We start from the raw sequence: 17,596 nt of genomic DNA, 5'->3' as shown, positions 1-17,596 counted from the left end.
CATCAACTCGATGCAGTGGTGGCGGGATCTGCAAGACGTTACGGGAAGAAGTGCCACACTCGATTATCCATAATGTCTTCTAGAGAATGCGGCGGCCGCGGTGACCTCTTCCAAGCAGGCTGCATTGTCATCTTAAGCATTAGCGCTGAATTTTTTTTTTCGCTAAAGCCCCTGTGTGGAGGCGGGAGCTCGGCGGCAGACGCGAGACCGACCGCGGTGGATCAGTGGCTAAGGCGTTGTGCTGCTGAGAACCAAAACGCTGGTTCGAATCCCGGCCGCTGCGGCCGCGGTGGCCGCTTTTCTGATGGAGGCGAAAAGCGAAAACGCCCGTGTGTGCAAGGCTTCGGCGCACGTTAAAGATCCCAGGTGGTCAGAAATAATCCGGGGCCCTCCACTACGGCGCGCCTCATCACCTGCGTTGAGTCGGTGCGTTAAACCCTACAACGAACCAGCAATCCTTGTGTAAAAGTCACAAAATTGTGGCCAAAAAACTTGGTAAAAGGCCCATTATAGGCAGTCTGGGCGTGGCGATGAGTAAGGACGCACTTTGTTAAAAACATCGTCTAGTTTGACTGTGGTGAACGGTGCCTCTAATGTAGCGTGCAAAACAGTCGGTACATCACGCAAGAGGTCACGAAAGTTGCAAGTTTTCTTGTGGTCGGTGGTCCGAGCAAATCATTCACGATAATATTCCCCCTGAACGCCTCCATGTTATCTGTGATTCTACCGACCAGCCCTTTCGAACGTTGGTGTAAGAATTCACATGCGTTGGGGCATCCGGTGGTGGATTTCTTGAAAGCTTTAAGTACCGTGTCAAGTGACGTATCCCGCATCAGTTCCGTGTGTTTTTGCTTTATGATTTCCATCTCTCGTTATACAAGCGCGGTTTTCCGCGGTGCGCGGTCCAGAATGCGTACTTTCGTCTCTAGAGCGTTCATGTGTGCAGTGCGTTCCATAGAGTTTCTTACTATATACACTTACTAATAAACTCTATTGTGTGCCCGCGTGCGACGCTGCGTCCGCTTTCTTTGAAGATCTCTCTTAGATGTTCTTTAATGGCCATCCAGGGGGCTAAAGTGGTTCCGTGCTTGGTTGTTCGTTTTGAAGAAAGTCGCCTACTGTCTTTCTGGTTTTTTTCGGCGATTAACAGGACTATATAAGCGCCAGGGATGATCTGTGACGTCGCTCCGACGGATTTACATTGTCATTTTTAGGCACTGGTGATCCGATAACGGCGGTGCGTTTGGTCTAGGGATTTCAACTGACGAAAAATTTACCATGTCCACTATGTCGAATGTTACCTAAAACCTGTCTATGCGGGATCTAGTTTGACCCCTTTCCCACGCGGGTCCATACGTTTGCCCGTGTAGCTCCACCCACACGTGACCACCCTGTACAAATAATAAATAACTATTGTCACGCCTCAGGACTGCGCGAGCGGGCCAGGGGTTGTGAAAGGCACGTGTTTAAAGGGGCCATGCAGACAAAATATATGTTCGTTATATAGTGCCCCCAGCGCTTGTTCGGCAGCAAACGATGCCGTATTCACTGAGAAATTAATCAGTTTAGGTTGAAATTTTGATTATCCCGCCAAATCGGGTGTTTTCGTGACGTCTCTCATGAAGTCACAAGGGCGAGTATTCAGACGAAATTCCAGTGCATCGTTAGGCTCTTTAGCATTGCTTACCGTCAGTCCTCCCAGATGGCGCTACCACATACTTACCTGCGGACCGTTGTCGGCCGTTGCTTTATTTTTTACCGTATTCGCACCTCGCTTGTTTTTGTTACGGTAGAAAGTAATCATTTGGTGAAACATGGGGAATGTCGACAAACAGGGTCTCCTAAGACAACGCCGTTTACGCCAATCAGCCAGTGTCGTGTAAGACAACTCCAGAGCGGCATACGGTTGTGCAGCTAAAACAAGCTTAGTGCGCCCACTAACCACAGCAGTGCGGATCGGTACTTTTATGTCTACGTGTATTTTCGCAACTTTCATTGTTTACCCCACCATTCTTACTGCTGATAAATGAATTTGCATTACATTTAAGCGCAAATAGATCGCCCGGCGAGCTTATAAATCCTGCCTAATTTGCGCTTGCTTTTGCCGGTCTCAGCCAATCGCACAGCTGGGCATATGACATCATAGGTTCTTTTGCGGGAAATGAGCTAGTGGGTCGCATGGCCAATCCATTTTTTTCTAATTATATAGCTTATTTGAGCGAAGTGGGCGTTAAAAGTGGTGTCAGTATTATTCTAATGAGGCAATCTTTCGAATAAGCCAAACTTGTGTTTTGTCCGCATGGTCGCTTTAAATAATTTCATCGACCTGCCTAACATCATGTTTACAACCAACATGTAAGTGTTCACGGACCCACAGCCGGGAGATCCTCCCAATTTTTCAGACAACATCGCTGAGCCCTCGCGTTTTTTTCCGCCATTACCGCATAGCAGCTGTCGCTGACAATCACATGACCCCCACGCAGCATTTGATATATTTTTCTCACCACCTGTTTCAACTTGCTGTAGAAACCTGCCTTGCTCGTGACATAGATAGGTTTCCACCGCCGTCATATCTACAACTTGTACATTCTGGAGAAAAGCAGTGCAATTGGCTAAACTTCCTTCTTTTTGTTTTATCCTTCCTTCATTGTCGCCATCACTTGCAGTCCAAAGGTCTCGTAGCAATGTCGACTAACACCTGCTGGTGACTGTGTTGGATAAATCTTGCGTTTGAATACCGTAGGAAATTTTTAACGCGGGATGCCCATTTCAGAGTCCTGAAACATGCAGCGGACACAGCACTTCATCGCCAACATACTGAAGAAGCTTCCTTACAGCAAAGAATTTGTGGACAAGGTAAGACTGTGTTTATTTAGCGCTATTTTGGATGGCTGCGCGTATTGTAGCGACCGTTTAGAAAGCAGCCCAGGCACTATCTTGTGAGTCTTGGAAAGGATAGACCACGAGATAGAAAACACAGGTAGCGTAGACTACCTAATTTTCCATTAACAAATTTTGCTCCCGGCCCTGGCTATTTCATTTCATTTCATTCCTTTATTGGTACCCTCAGGACTGGGAGGTGTTACAGAGGGGAGTGGTTATTACACGTAAAAAATATGCAAACAAGCAGCAGTTGATATGCATGTTATTACAGTGATGCGGCTCCTACTCATACAATATTAGCTAATAGCGTTTTTTAAACGATTCGTGATCACGGATGGTTGCACTTGATGCGGGAAGGTGATTCCACTCGATGCTCGTGCGTGGTAGGAATGACATGTAGCAGCCGTTTGTTCTGCATAATGGTACTCCGACCTTGTGGCGATGATCTAGACGAGGCGAAATATATTCTGGTGGTGCTATAAGTTTATTGTGAAAATGGGGATGGTGATGTATTTTGTGGAAAAGACACAATCGAAGAATTTGACGGCGAAATGCTAAAGATGGGAGGTTCAGGTTAGATTTCACTGCCGTTATGCTGGCGGTGCGGTTAGAAAGAATAAAGTGAACAGACTTGTTTTGAACCATTTCGACTGAGTGTATTATGTACAGGATCCCAAACAGGGCCAACGTATTCTAATTTAGAGCGAACCAGTGTTTTGTAGAGGGGGGATTTTAAAGAAGAAGAGCTTTAACAAAGTTGCGACGTAGGTACCCAAGCATTATGTTTGCTTTAGCGAATATTTGTTGAGGCGCGTTAAATCCCCCTTTCCGTTGTGAAGCGAGCGTTTAGCTCAAGAGAAACGTCCGGGGAAGGAGATATCGGTGAATTCATTTAGAGTGTCGTGGGTAAGTTGATAAAATGTTTTTACTCGGAGGGCGTTTCTTTAAGATGTATTTTTTTGTACGGTATAAATATTGCTAGAGGTTAATAAAGCATCCCCGTGTAAAAGTTCTGGCACTGATATTGCACGAACCAACTTTATTATCACATACAATACTGGCCAGACGCAACGAATAAATTCGTAGGAGCAGGTCAAAACCCCTTACATAACTCACTCCCAAGTCGCACTCTGGGATTTCATCTAAACTCCCATCATATTACTATGCTCAATTTGAAGTTAATGTCGGCTTCATGAGGTTCAAACCTGGGGATGTTCCCACTACTAACCACATAATTTTCTGTTGCCATAATTGACGCGTCGCCATTATTGCAAAAAACTTCACGGGGCTTCTGTTGCCGGTGCGTGAGACTTCATTGTCTCATTCGTAACGCAGAGCGAATTTTTCTGAGAATAATTCTCATGCAAGACTGGCGTATACACGCGGACGAATTCTGGCGTCTTTAAAGGAGCCATGAAGAGAAAATGCAAGTTGGTTTTATTCGAAAGATTTCGTGTTTTATAGTGCCCCCAGCGCTTGTCCGGATACAAACGGTGCTTTATTCACTGAGAAATTAAACAATTTAGGTTAAAATTTTGATTTTCCCGCTCAATCGTGCGTTTTCGTGGTCCCAAGTGACATCACTGGAACCGACCGCTCTGCAGCCTAGAGTACCTTCATTCACGCATCCGCCGTACAGGGTAGAGACACGTATACGCTGGCGCCGCCATTTTCGGTTGCTCGCTCGCCGCCGAAGCAAGTCATTGTGTCAAAACCGCGCTAAAATTATCGCCGCAACGCGGTTTACTGAAGAAGTTTGAATCATATTGTCTGTTTCGCGTTGCTAGATCTCGTGGGAAACGAAAAGAATAACGCGTTGAGCCCGTTGGCCCAATTGCGGCGGCACGGGACCGTTCAACGGTTGTCTCCACCCTGTACAGCGGTGTTGGTTTCTTCCCGCGTTTCTTTACGTTCCGTAACCTAGATGGCGCCACCATACCGTGGCAGGCGTTTGGTTTGTTTTTGCCCGCATTTAAACCTGGCTTGTTTTTGTTCTGGGAGAAAATATTCGTTCCCTGAAACAGTGCTCGCTCGACAAATGGGGTCACGTAAGACACCGTTGCTTGCGTCAATCGTCCAGTGTCGTCTGAGACAACCCCAAGCCCCGTAGTGCTGTGCAGCAAAGCACCAAGCATGCTGTGCGCAGTACGAACAGCAGAACGCATCAGTACTTCTATGTTTACATGTGCTTTCGTAACTTCCACTGTTTGTCCCATCATTCTTATTGCTTTGTAAAGAATGTGCCCTAAATTTAAGCGCAAATCGCTCGTTCGTCTCGTTTGTAAGTTCTACCTAATTTGCGTCTGCTTCTGCCAGCCTCCGCCAATCGCAGAGCTTAGCTCATGTGACGACATAGGTTCTGTTGCGGGAAATGAGCTGGTTTGTCGCATGACCATTCCCGTTTTTCCTAATTATGTAGCTTATTTGAGCGAAGTTTACGTTAAAAGTGGTGTCAGTATGATTCTAACGAGGCAATCTTTTGAATGAACCAAACTTGTGTTTTCTCTTCATGGCTCCTTTAAGCGAACAATTGCCTTTTATTTATTTATTTATTTATTTATTTATTTATTTATTTATTTATTTATTTATTTATTTATTTGTTTATTTATTTATTTATTTATTTATTTATTTATTTATTTATTTATTTATTTAAAAATACCCATAAAGGCCCTCACGGAGGGTATTACAAAGGGGGCGGGATACACTGAAAACGCACTATGCAAGAAGACTAACAGCATGTTAATAGGCAAACAAGTAAATACAAACGGGTGCGAGGCAAAAAAAGACAAAAAAGGAAACAAAGAAGGAAAACAAACAAAAAAATTGGCCGAGTATCTGCTACTTTCTTTGCAAATGTCGTCAAAAGACGATAGTCTTTGTAGACATTTGCCAAGGAAATGCCCCCCTTTGCTTTCCCGCTCACCTCTCATGCTGTTCCTGTACCGTCGCGCTCATCCCAAGGTAAACACAGTAAAGGTTTGCGCAAGGCGATTTGAATTTACCGCGTTCCACTGCTACAGGCCGGGTTCCTCGATGCCAGCGCTGCAGTACGGCGGAGACGCGCGTGAATGGAGGCGGCCGACTAGAAGGTTTATAGAGCCGCGTTGCCATGCTCCACGTGCGTTCCAAGCAGAACGTGGAACCTAGCTAGTGGAACCTTTCGTTGCTGTTGCCGCGTGATTTTTCATATGCCGCCAGGAGGCGGCGGTTTTCTGCAGTAGCTGTAGAATATCATTTGCTATCGAAAAACTAAGCATCCCTGAATTTTTTAATAAAGGAACACTGTAAATATCCCTTGTGTACTAATTTCCTGTCTTATATTTGCGTAATGTTTTGTTCTTCTTCAACAAAGTTGACAAATATGAACATATAAACCGGGCTTAGACGTTTAAATGTGGCGGTGAGTATATAAGACTATTGCGCAAAATCAATTTTACTTTGGCCGGGTGGCTGAATCGAGTCACAGACAGACAGACGGACAGACAGACAGACAGACATACAGACAGACCAAAATTTCTGGGTTTAAGTAGCCAAAGAAAGACTATCGTCTTTAAAATCTGGAAAGGACGCATAAACAAACCTACGAAAGCACTTTTAAAGACGATAGTCTTACTTGGGCTACTTAAAGCCAGAAATTTTGGTCTGTCCGTCTGTCTGTCTGTGACTCGATTCAGCCACCCAGCCAAAGTAAAACAATGCCTGCGCAATAGTCTTATATAGACACAGCTAAATCTTTCCGTCTAAGTCCGGTGTAATGTTCATACTTGTCAACATTGTTGAATAAGAACAAGACATTACGCAAATATGAGACAACAAATCAATACAGAAGTGATATTTGTAGTGTTCCTTTATAAAAAAATCAAACATGCTTGACTTTTGCGAAATTAAATACTTCATCAACTGCAGAAAAAGAATTCACTCCGCCGTCGCCTGCTGTCGCCCGCACCACTATAGCTTCTGGCGCCATTTTAAGAAATCAACCGGCAACAGTTACGAAAGGTTCCACTAGATAGGTTCCACGTTCTGCTTGCAATGCACGTGGAGTAGGGAAACGCGGTTCTATAAACGTTGAAGTAGGGCGCCTCGATTCACGCGCGTCTTCGCCGTATGGCAACTTTGGCATCGAGACACCCGGTTTGGAGCAGTGGAACGCGGGAAATTTAAAATGATTTAAGCAAACCTTTGGCGTCTTTACCTTGGGAGGGGCGCGACGCAAGAGGAATAACATGAGAGGTGAGCGCGAAAGCGAAGGGAGGCATTTACTTGGCAAAAGTCGATAAAGACTATCGTCTTTTGACGACATTTGCAATGAAAGGAGCAGATACGCGGCCAATTTTTTAGTGAAGTTAACATACAAAGTAAGTGTGTAAAAGTTCTCGGAATTTGGTCGGATCGGTTACAGTTGCAATGTGAGATGGTAGGGCATTCCAATCAACAATTGTGAGAGGTATGAATGATTGTGAATATCAAGCAGTGTGGCATTTCACACGTGTCACTTTTAAGGCATGGCCCCGTCGGGGAAAGATGGTCGGTGGCGAAGAAAAGAAATCAACATGAAGTGAACAGTGACGGTACAGTTTATGAAACAATGATAAACGTGATAGTTTACGCCGATGTGATAGGATAGGTAAAGTTGAGCGAAGTTTGAGAACCGAGACGCTAATATGACGTGAATAACTTGAAAAGATGAAATGACGAATGTGTCTAGAAAAGATGAATGTTTCTGGAAATTACGGATGACGTCCAAGCTTGACGAGGTTAAAACAATCCCTGAAGGGTGGGAAGCGCTGCAGCTGAGAAGTGGAAAAAAGCGGCTAAAATTATTTTATCATATCAACTGCAGCCAATTTAAGATGCTTCGTGACTAATTGCTTTTACCACAATAGATGTCGCAACGGCTCGACCACAAAAACAGAATACGTGAATATAGGAGCAAAACCGATTTATTTAAATTTTCTTTTTTCCAAAAATGTTCGGGAACAGAACGCCCTACCTGCTGCCTGTGGGAGTATTGTTGGCAAGGAAGTGTTTATATACGCAATGTGAAAATGTGTGCACTCATGTATAGTGAAGATTGTACAGTTTTAAAGGGGCCCTGAAAGGCATTTTGAGCACACTAAATGAACTAGCGCAATCGCTAGATTGGGTCGCCAACGTCACCTGTGCCAAGTATTACTCTTTTACGCGCAGCGGAAAGCTCACACTTTTGTTGCAAAGTTTGTCGCTTTTTTCTCACCCTTTCCTTCGTGTTTTTGGACGCCGCCATCTTCACATGTCTACATCATCGATTCCCAGATGTTCGTCATGAGCTAGACATCCTGCTATTGGGCGGCTTTTTCACGCACTTCCGGCAAAGAGATGAGTCGTCTGCTCAGCGTCGGCTCGCCGGCTGATGTGCCAGCGGAGTGCCGGAGTGCTTTGACATTTTACGACAAACGAAACAAGTGTAAACAAACGCTTAACCGTTTGTATTGAATGCAACACGGCCATAACACGACGTGGATTTTATCTTACGTGAGTACGTACCATAAAGAAAGTCCCGTGGCACTTCTTTGGTGCAATCGCAGAGAACGCCCTGAGCCGAATGCCCGGGTTTGACGCGTACATTTTATTCAACTTCAAAACAATCCAGAGATGCGTTTCGAACGAACGCAACGTCACAACATGCGTTGCAAGTCTGAACCGCGATTGACAGACGATGAGTTGCCTCCTCCTGCCCGTCGTAAATACGGCACTCACCTCACACGCGGTTTGCGGGGACGAGCAGCAAGTCACAACTCTGGCGCGCAAGCGAGAAGGCTTTTAGCCAGGCACACTGCACATACCCCATGCGAGGTTGAGTGGTACGTCGTTCGAGAAAGATAATCCAGACCATGGGAAGCACTATCCACCCGCAGAAGTACAATGTCGCATTTCATCGCGAAACGAACGCGTCCACAACACACAGGAGGCGATGCACACACACACACACACAGCTTCGGTCGCTGCATTGGCTTAGCTGCAAGCTTCGTTCGGACAATCAGCGACGCTACGACGATACAGAGCTGCGTGAGGACGACGTGCTAACCACTTCACGTATTTAAAAACACAGGGGCAAAGAACTAGGTTCATCGGAAGCAAAAAATCTTTCCTCCATTATACGAATCGAGATTCGCGATCGCTGCGCCGCCTGCCGCCACTTCTCCGCGGCGTTTGCGGGATTAGCGCTGCGTGGCTGATAGGTGGTCATGCAGTGTTTTGGTTCTCTTTCGCTTCTCTTTGCCTTTCCGCGCACTAAACAACTTGTTAAGGTGACGTCTGTAAGCTAACTGCACGTGTGGGGCGCTTAAAAAAAAACAGCGGCGTCTTGGTAGAGCGCTCGAACGCCAACAAGAGCTACCCGGGGAGGCGGTTCTGCGCGCTTCTTGGCCGCTCTTGCGGGCGTCGGCGACGGCAGCGGCATATCACCGCTGTCACCTTCGAACACGTCAGCACAAGTGAATTCTATTTATTGTCACCTCATTTAGACCTGATATTGGCACTGTAAGAGGTTGGTTCGTTTTGCAGCGCAGACAACAAATGCGGCTTTGCTTCGAATATGTACGTCGTAGAAAAATATGTTTCGGGGATGTGATAACCCAACAGCGTACAAAAACTTGTACCTTTTATGGGAATATAAGCCACGCGAAAATGTTAAGTACACTCAAAGGCTGTGCATTGTCAGATACGTGCCCACTCATGCATGCCTTATGGTAAGAACCAAGGTATATGTTAATGACCACGGGAAAATGAATGGTTTGCAAGTCAGGAGCAATAAATAGAATAGTCGTACGGGAATAAAAAAAAAACCCGAGTGCAGCTTCTGAAATGCTAAAGACGTTTGTTTGAGCAAGGTAGTATTCACCAGACCAACTAGATGCGAAATGCACTGATATTTCGCTAGACATGGGGGGGGGGGGGGGGTGAGGAGGAGGACGCTCAACTGTCGTTGTTTACAAATGCGGAGCGTAAATCAACAAATGAACGTTTTATTAATCACACACACAACTGCGTGTTCACTTTTCGTTTGTTTTTCGCCTTCAACGAACGGCTGATCATTCGGCGGACGCATTTTTTGAAGAATATAAGGTAAGCAGTTCACAAGAAATACGAGGTGTCGTTGAAAGAGTTGGTTGATTGATTGCAGGGTTTAACGCGCCGACGCAACGGAGACGATGAGGCACGCCGTAGTGGACGGCTCCGGATTAATTTTGACCACCTGGAGATCCTTAACGTGCGCCGAAATCTCGTACACACGGGCTCGTTGGAAGAGTGTCGTATCTGATAAGGGTCTCTGATTTCGGTTTATGCTAGATTCTGCAGTCTCCCAGTGTCATACGACGATGTTTCGAAGAAGAGTTTGGTCGCGGACGCGGATTACTCTATAAGCCCATCTTCGCGCTTCTCGTGGAGGATAAATGTAACAGATGAATTCTTAGCGAGCGCTCACCTACGTACGACCCAGCGTTAAATTTGCCGTCGTGTGCTGACCCCGGAGTGTAATTTTGCATTATCCATCGTACTTCTTTGGTACAATGTTTGCGAAATTTACGCCGCATTGGCTTGTTCAGGGTACTGACCAATATCTGATATGTGATATTGGCAGGCGTAACTTGCGTGCTGTCAGGTATATACCCGAGTGCTCCGCTGGATTTTGTAGTGCACAAAGTCGATTTACATCATAGTGTGTATGGCCGCAACATGACCATCGGAGGAAACACTGCTTACGGAGACACTGCCACTAAATTTCAGGGCAGCGGAATTGCAATCAGCTGCATGCAAATGCTGGCTTCGGGACGCCGGCCTGTGACACACGCCCGGCGCTCATATAGATCTTTCTAAGATCGCGTCATAAACGTTTATACTCTCGTGAACACACCAGGCTTGCAAACAGAGTGCCTGCTCCACGTTATTCGGTATTTCGAACGCGGACAAACGGTAAATCGATGTCTTGAACGAGCCCCAAAAGCAACGGCGACAGGGGGGAGCGGGCCGGGGACTCCCGCGCCTGCTTTCGAAACGGGCCGCTAGGGGGATTTCAGTGGCGCCCCTACAGGCCGCGCTCGAGGCGTATAGTGCCTGAAATATACAGGCTAGTGTGCCGAGGGCGGGGTCCAGGCGGGCGCCGGGAGCGATGTACGCGGCCGTCTGCCGCTTGGGGCGCTGCCGTGCGGGAGTGTGCGCGTTCATCCGGCCCGAGCAGATCGCGCGGTTACCTCCGAGCTGCGTAGCAGACGGCAGCGGCAGAACTTTCCATTCCCGCTTGCGACGAAAGCGAGCGAAAGCGACGGGAATTCTGTCGCGCAACCAAAATTTGTCCCGACCATTCGACAAAAACGATCGTCGCGCGACAAAGCGACGGAATTCCTGCCGCTCTCACTCGCTTTCGTCGCAAGTGCGAACGTGCCTTTATGCGCAATCTCAGCCCCACATAAAACAAGCTCTTGCTTGTCGCCTGAGCATACGGTTGATATCTGACTACGTTACACTGTGCTTGCCAGTGTATTTAAACGATGTCACTAGGTTTGAAACGTACGCGCTCGGCGTGCAGCTTTGTAAACGCAAGCGGTTTCACATACGCACGCTATTTTGCTGCTAATAGAGTTTTAGTACAGCGTTTGTGGCCTTTGCATACGCTAAACGCTAAATTTTTGCGTCCCGCTACGTGACACCGCGATGGGAGTTTTAGTAGAGCGTCTCATCAGTTTTGCGTAGCGACACACTAATGCATACGGCGCCATCTGTCAAATGTTTTCCGAAATGTCTCGCCGGCTGATCTGCTAGCGGAGTGCCGGAGTGTTTGGACATTTTACGACTATCCAAACAAGTGCAAACAAACGCTTTCCCGTCAGTGTTGAATGCAACACATGGGTGCAGCTTGTCAGAACACGGGTTCTCGCTGATCGAGTGCAGCGTTGGTTTGCTCTTCGCCTTCACGTTCATCGCCGCTGATAAAGCGATCCGATCCGGCGCGTTTTGTGCACGGGTTCTGTGTCGGTTGAAAATGTCTTTTTTCACATGCCGCCGGTAGTAGGAATTACAACCACCGCAAAATAACACCCGGCACCAGCGGGGCCACATCTGAGACCGCGCTTTTTGGATAAACAGTGCGCGGTGCACCAAAGGGAACGAGCGCACGATTCTCCCCACGCGGCTGCGAGTTCGCCGCCGATACCAACTGCAGCCCTGCAGCTACGTACACCGCGAAAGGGCAAGGCCAGGCCGCACACATGCGGCCAGGTCATTCGTTCGCTTTTCCAGCCTGTGTCCATGGTGTCTACAGAGATGAAAAAGCCGAAAGAGCTGGCCCGTAGCAGACGGCAGTCTGTGGGAGCGCAATAGCGGAAGTACGTCACCGCTGAGGAGCGGAGCATCATGGGAGGGGAGGCCAACAGCGAAGAAACAGTTGAAAGGAGGAGGAAATACGGCGCGACGATAATTCGCGGTTTTTGATTTACGATTTCTCAGCTAATACTCATCGCTTTAACAAAATTCTTGCGGGAGGAGATTGCTAATACATTGCTTTATTTGGTTACATGTACATCCATGCATCGGCGGAAGGCATTTCAGGACCCCTTTAACCACTTTTTTTGTTCTCGTTTTGTATTTCTTGTGTGTGTACTCCTCCACGGTAATGCCAGAAATGCGATGTAAATAAATAAATAAATAAATAAATAAATAACAAGCTGGGTTCTGGGATATTTCTAATTTAGTTTTATCATGTGTTGTCAATGGATCACACACAGTGCAGGAACAGTTTATAATTGATCTATCATACGGTTTATGCAATAACTCTCGAGAACTATGGGGATGGTGTTATTGCATAAGAAAGCCAGAATACGGCAAGACTTTAAGTTATAAAATCTCATATAAATGCCAGAACAGTGTGATGCCAGAAAGGAACACACCTAGATACTTAGATACTTCAAACTCACTATCAGCTCACAACGTGTACATGTCAATAGCGTAAGCACTGTCCAAGACAGATATTTTCTTCGAAAAACAGATGTTTTTTTTTTCAAGTTTGATGCCACGGGCTACTTCTCACACCACAGCTGTACGTTCTGTAAATCAGGTTGTAACTATTGGGTTTTTTTTACACCTTTACCTTCTCGGTATACTACCGGTATGCTACGCCTGTGAATAAACGCGTGGCGAAGCCGATATTTACAAATACATATCTATATAAATAAGGAAGAGCAGAGGCTCAAGGACAGGCCCCTGTGGGGCACCTTACATGACACCGACATTCGACGGTGCTTCCTTTGTGGTTAAAAATTGAGAGTAAACTTAAATATTCTTTAACAACTAGTTTGTTTCAATTCAAATCGTAGCACATCCTAGACCAACTCGAAGGCCTTTTTTGCCTATAAACATACAATCTGTAACAAAGGAGCTATTCACAGTTACACTCACTTCATGAAGAAATTTGGTTAATGGAGTTACGTAAGACACACCCTGCCGAAAGCCGAGCTAATTTTACTTGAGCACTGAATGCGAATACAAGCGTTTAATTATGTTTCCGTGAAATATGTGTCCTGAGGTTTTAGAAACAACACAATTCATGGATATTAGCCTATGGATAACCAACGAGTCGTGGGGTTCCGATTTGTAAGCGGGACAAGGCGCGCCATCTTTCAGTCAGCAGGAAGGGAACATGGGAACAACGATTTCGTAATCGTTAGAGCCAGTTAAGGCGAAACAGACCATGCACATAACTTTAGCACCTTGCTCGATAGGCAATCAGTGCTTGTAGCCTTATATTTATTCAATTCTTGGGAAAGTACCGGTATTCCGTGCACATCTACTCACATTTCGTCCAAGGCATCAATGTCCCTTCCTGCTGCACCAGATCGGACGGCAAGACATGTACGAGGAGAAAACACACAGGTAAAAATTCATTAAAGCAGTTAGATTTTTTAGTTCTCCTTCAACAAATCCTCCTGTATGTATAATAAAACCTCTCCGCGGGTAATTATGCTGGGTAATGAATGCAATATACTGAAACAGTTGTGTTAAAAACAAAGTTTTGTTTCAGAGCATTTTGCATAGTAGATATATTTTAACTGGGAATTAAAAACATCAAGGCCCGCATTCTCACATGTCTCCTTGTGTAGAGCTGTCACAGGTCTCGCGCAAAAAGGAGTGCCGCGGTGGCGGGATGGCGGAGGATGGTGTGTGGCATGCATGCGGTTCAGAGGAAAGGGTGGGAATTGTGGGTTTAACCACGAAGGCGGGAGATGAGAAAGTAATTGTAAAAGGAGGCGAATAGTTGGAAATCCCCGTGTGCTGTGCGCTGACATTCGTGCCACGTCGTTTTGATGTTTTTCATATGCTATTTTGTATCGTATTACAGTAGCCGAACGTTTTTTTGGACTCCGAAAATGCGGACTTGCTGGATATTCCGGACTTTCCCGAGGAACCGCCAGTAGTCCCATAGGAGTAATGACTCGCGGATTTTTGGGTCTGATCTTTTATTCGGACTATTTTTCGTTCCCCTCCAGGTCCAAAAAATCGGTCGGCTACTGTACTTCCAGTAACATTATCCGTGTCCGCACCTATTTCCGTTTGTCTCGCGGGCTTATTATGAGTGCGTAGCATCTGAGGCATTGATGTATTGTGCTCAGGTCATTCCTGTTTCCTGCCCCAAAGAAGGAGCCATGCAGTTCGAGCTAAAGTTAGACAAGGAGCACTGTGGCATGGACGGGACACTGCACACTGGCATGGCCTTCGCCCTCATAGACCTGTACATGTGGGCGACAGTTTGCACTGTGTACGACAGCGACACGCCCTTTGTCAGCCTTGTGATCAACGGCCGGTAAATACCGTCTTTTGAGTGCACCCAAGTGAAATTGATCCTAATACGGAAAAAGTTAATGTTTCTTTCGTCTTCGCGCAGCCTTACCCAGCCATGATATCTTCTTCTCTTATGCTTGTCATGATTGCCAGGATAACAAGTTTAGTTCAATGTAATGCAGCCATGCTGCGTTTCCAGCATGGCTGGAAACGCAGCACTTAACATCGCTGCTTTCGAACTAGATTTCTGACAATAGAAGATTTTGCGTGCTTGACAAAAAGAAGGAAGTGAGTGTGTGACCGAAAAGGTCTGATTTTGATATAGTGAAATAAGGAAACACTGGTCCTTGACTGTGTGAGTGTTGTGCATGCCGCCGGATTAGTGGCAGGCAGGCGCTTGCTGCCGTCCCATTGGCAATCTTCGTATCCTGCCTCGTTTATTCAAGTCGCAAAGAAGTCCGTATATTAACAAAAGCCATACGTGATTACAATATTCGGTAGCGTGTCGTTATATGAGGGGTGATACGCTCTTTTTGCCTACTGTCACGAATTTCAGTAAACCATCTGGTACATTAGGCCTTAATTTATATGGTGAACGTGCATTTTTATATTTACTAGTAGTTAGTTCTTCCGTACCAAATATTGCCCTTCGGTGGGGAAGCGAAGCTCAAGGCAAGCAGTCAAGCGGGAACCAGGTGCCCCTTACCACCGATGCACCAGAACTGATGTGTTAAGTAGTTTTCTTTTCTGCAGCAAAGTATTTTAAACAAAGTCTAGTCATTCAATGTCAGTACCATACCCAACGTAATATTTTCGTGCATGTGAGTGAGTGCCCACGTTCTTTAGCACATATTCGCAGAATAACGCATACTTCTCAGCACTGGCCACCAATCTCAGGGATCACGGGTTGCAGGCGGGTATCCCAACACTTCGGGCACAGCTCTTTGTCTAGAAGAATAAGATACATACACTGAACTCGCAAGTTTCGTGGCAAATGGCGTCCAAGAAATGGCAGAATAAATTATCATAGTTTGTGCAACTGGTCCCCAACAGGAATCACAAACGGCAAAAACACCGACCATTGCTAAAAAAAATCGGGCTGCATACTGTCTAAGAATGAACAAAAAAAGTTCCACAGCCCCACACCCAATTATACGACCACGCACACAGTTATCAGACAAGATATTTTCAAACACTGATCGACGGCATCACTGGATGTCATCTGTGATGTAACTAACCACAAAACAACCATGCAGATCATCTGGGGAAAGGGGGGGGGGGACTGGCCGCGTATCTGCTCACTTAGCTGCAAATGTCATCGAAATACGATATTCTTCTGCTGAATCTGCCACGCAAATGCTTGTCCTCTCTTCCCCGCCCACCTCTCATGCTATTACCCTCCCTTTCGATCCCACCACAGTCAACACAGAGAAATTTGCTAAAGTCTATTCAATTTTCCCACTTCCCACTGTTCGCGCAATCTACTCGAAGCTTTTGTTGCTGTTGTACGTGTGACATTGCCACAAGGTCCAAGCTTGCGTTTTTTTTGGGGTCAAAATATTTTCAACGCGTATTTTTTATTTGCTGTCACAAAAATCAAGCACACATTTCTTTTCAATTAAAATAGGATTGCGAATACCAGTTTGGGCATTGATGTTCTGCCTCAAACAGCCCAATGCTTTTTTTTTTTTGCTGAACAATGTTGACAAGTACTATAAGGACTGTTGCCAGATTCAGTGGATCGGAAAGGTTTTGCTTATGTCAACTTCTCTTTCGAGAATTCTCGCAACTTTGGCAGGATGACTGAAACGAGGGGCAGAGAGACCGACAGACAAATCAAAATGTTCATGTTTAAGTAGCACAACAAAGGTAGTCGTCTTTAAAAGGGACCTGCTTCGCACCAACATGTAAGAGCAGACCAACGAGTGGTACTGGCGAAGAATGAATATAAAGGCTTCCAGTACCATGTCAAGCCCTCACACATTACTTAGCAAAAGTGAAGAAGTTAGGCTGCGACAAATTCAAACAGGCACTTTCGTACACCCCGTAAGAATGAATTTATTGTTCCCGACACAGTACGCACCCGAATAAAATTCTGTGATCAATTAGGCAAGCTCCACCGTGTCATTGTGGACCGCAAAAAAAAAAAAAAACGACCTACCACCAATTCCAAATGACCTTTCCACTGAGCAATGAGAGATACTGTTGTCTAGCGGTCGCCTGGAGGATCGAGCACTCCTTGTAACCCGGGCTACAACGGCGCGGTCAACACATGGCTTCCTGAACTGAGGATCCATTCGTATACCTTTGCCGCTCAGTGAATGTTTCGTTCCTCTCTCTCTTTCTCTCTCATCCCTGCTTGTTTAATCGCTTTCCCTATGGTTTGCTTGCTTGCGCATCCCCGCTGTGGTTTATTTCCGCAATTTGTGCACCGATAATTAATCCCCTCGGGGATAGGTGAACTTGTAAACTGTCATATTTCGATGACTTGTCAATGCAGCTGCTCAGCCCATCGTGAAACTATATGTTACAGGTTTCTCGGCCAGGCCAGAGTCGGAGACACGATCCTGTTAAACGGCCGCGTCGTGCACGCTGGGAGGACCACCACATTCATCGAAATGGACATTCTTGAGAAAGGGACAAACAGATTGCTCATTCAAGCGTGTCAAACGGGCTTAATTATACCAAAATAAAGGCTTCACAACTGCAGTGGCATACGAGCGAGATAAAAATATTTGTGTATTGTAGAGATAGATAGATAGATAGATAGATAGATAGATAGATAGATAGATAGATAGATAGATAGATAGATAGATAGATAGATAGATAGAGAGAGAGAGAGAGAGAGAGAGAGAGAGAGAGAGAGAGAGAGAGAGAGAGAGAGAGAGAGAGAGAGAGA

General features: G+C 45.9%; 1 protein-coding gene across 1 annotated transcript; it reads left to right on the top strand.

Annotated features, from left to right (window-relative positions):
- Window positions 1–2,581: 2,581 nt before the first annotated feature.
- Window positions 2,582–17,390, top strand: LOC144158557 (acyl-coenzyme A thioesterase 13-like). The gene is made up of 3 exons (XM_077689511.1): window positions 2,582–2,856; window positions 14,529–14,719; window positions 17,231–17,390. Exons 1-3 carry the CDS (start codon window positions 2,785–2,787, stop codon window positions 17,388–17,390), a joined length of 423 nt encoding a protein of 140 aa, XP_077545637.1. The 5' UTR covers window positions 2,582–2,784.
- The last annotated feature ends 206 nt before the right edge of the window (window positions 17,391–17,596 follow it).

The sequence above is a fragment of the Haemaphysalis longicornis genome, unplaced genomic scaffold (assembly GCF_048455015.1).
Source record: "Haemaphysalis longicornis isolate Haplotype H1 unplaced genomic scaffold, Haemaphysalis longicornis Haplotype H1 scaffold_1, whole genome shotgun sequence".
In the NCBI taxonomy this organism is placed as follows: domain Eukaryota; kingdom Metazoa; phylum Arthropoda; class Arachnida; order Ixodida; family Ixodidae; genus Haemaphysalis; species Haemaphysalis longicornis.
This window is presented reverse-complemented; position numbering and strand designations above follow the sequence as displayed.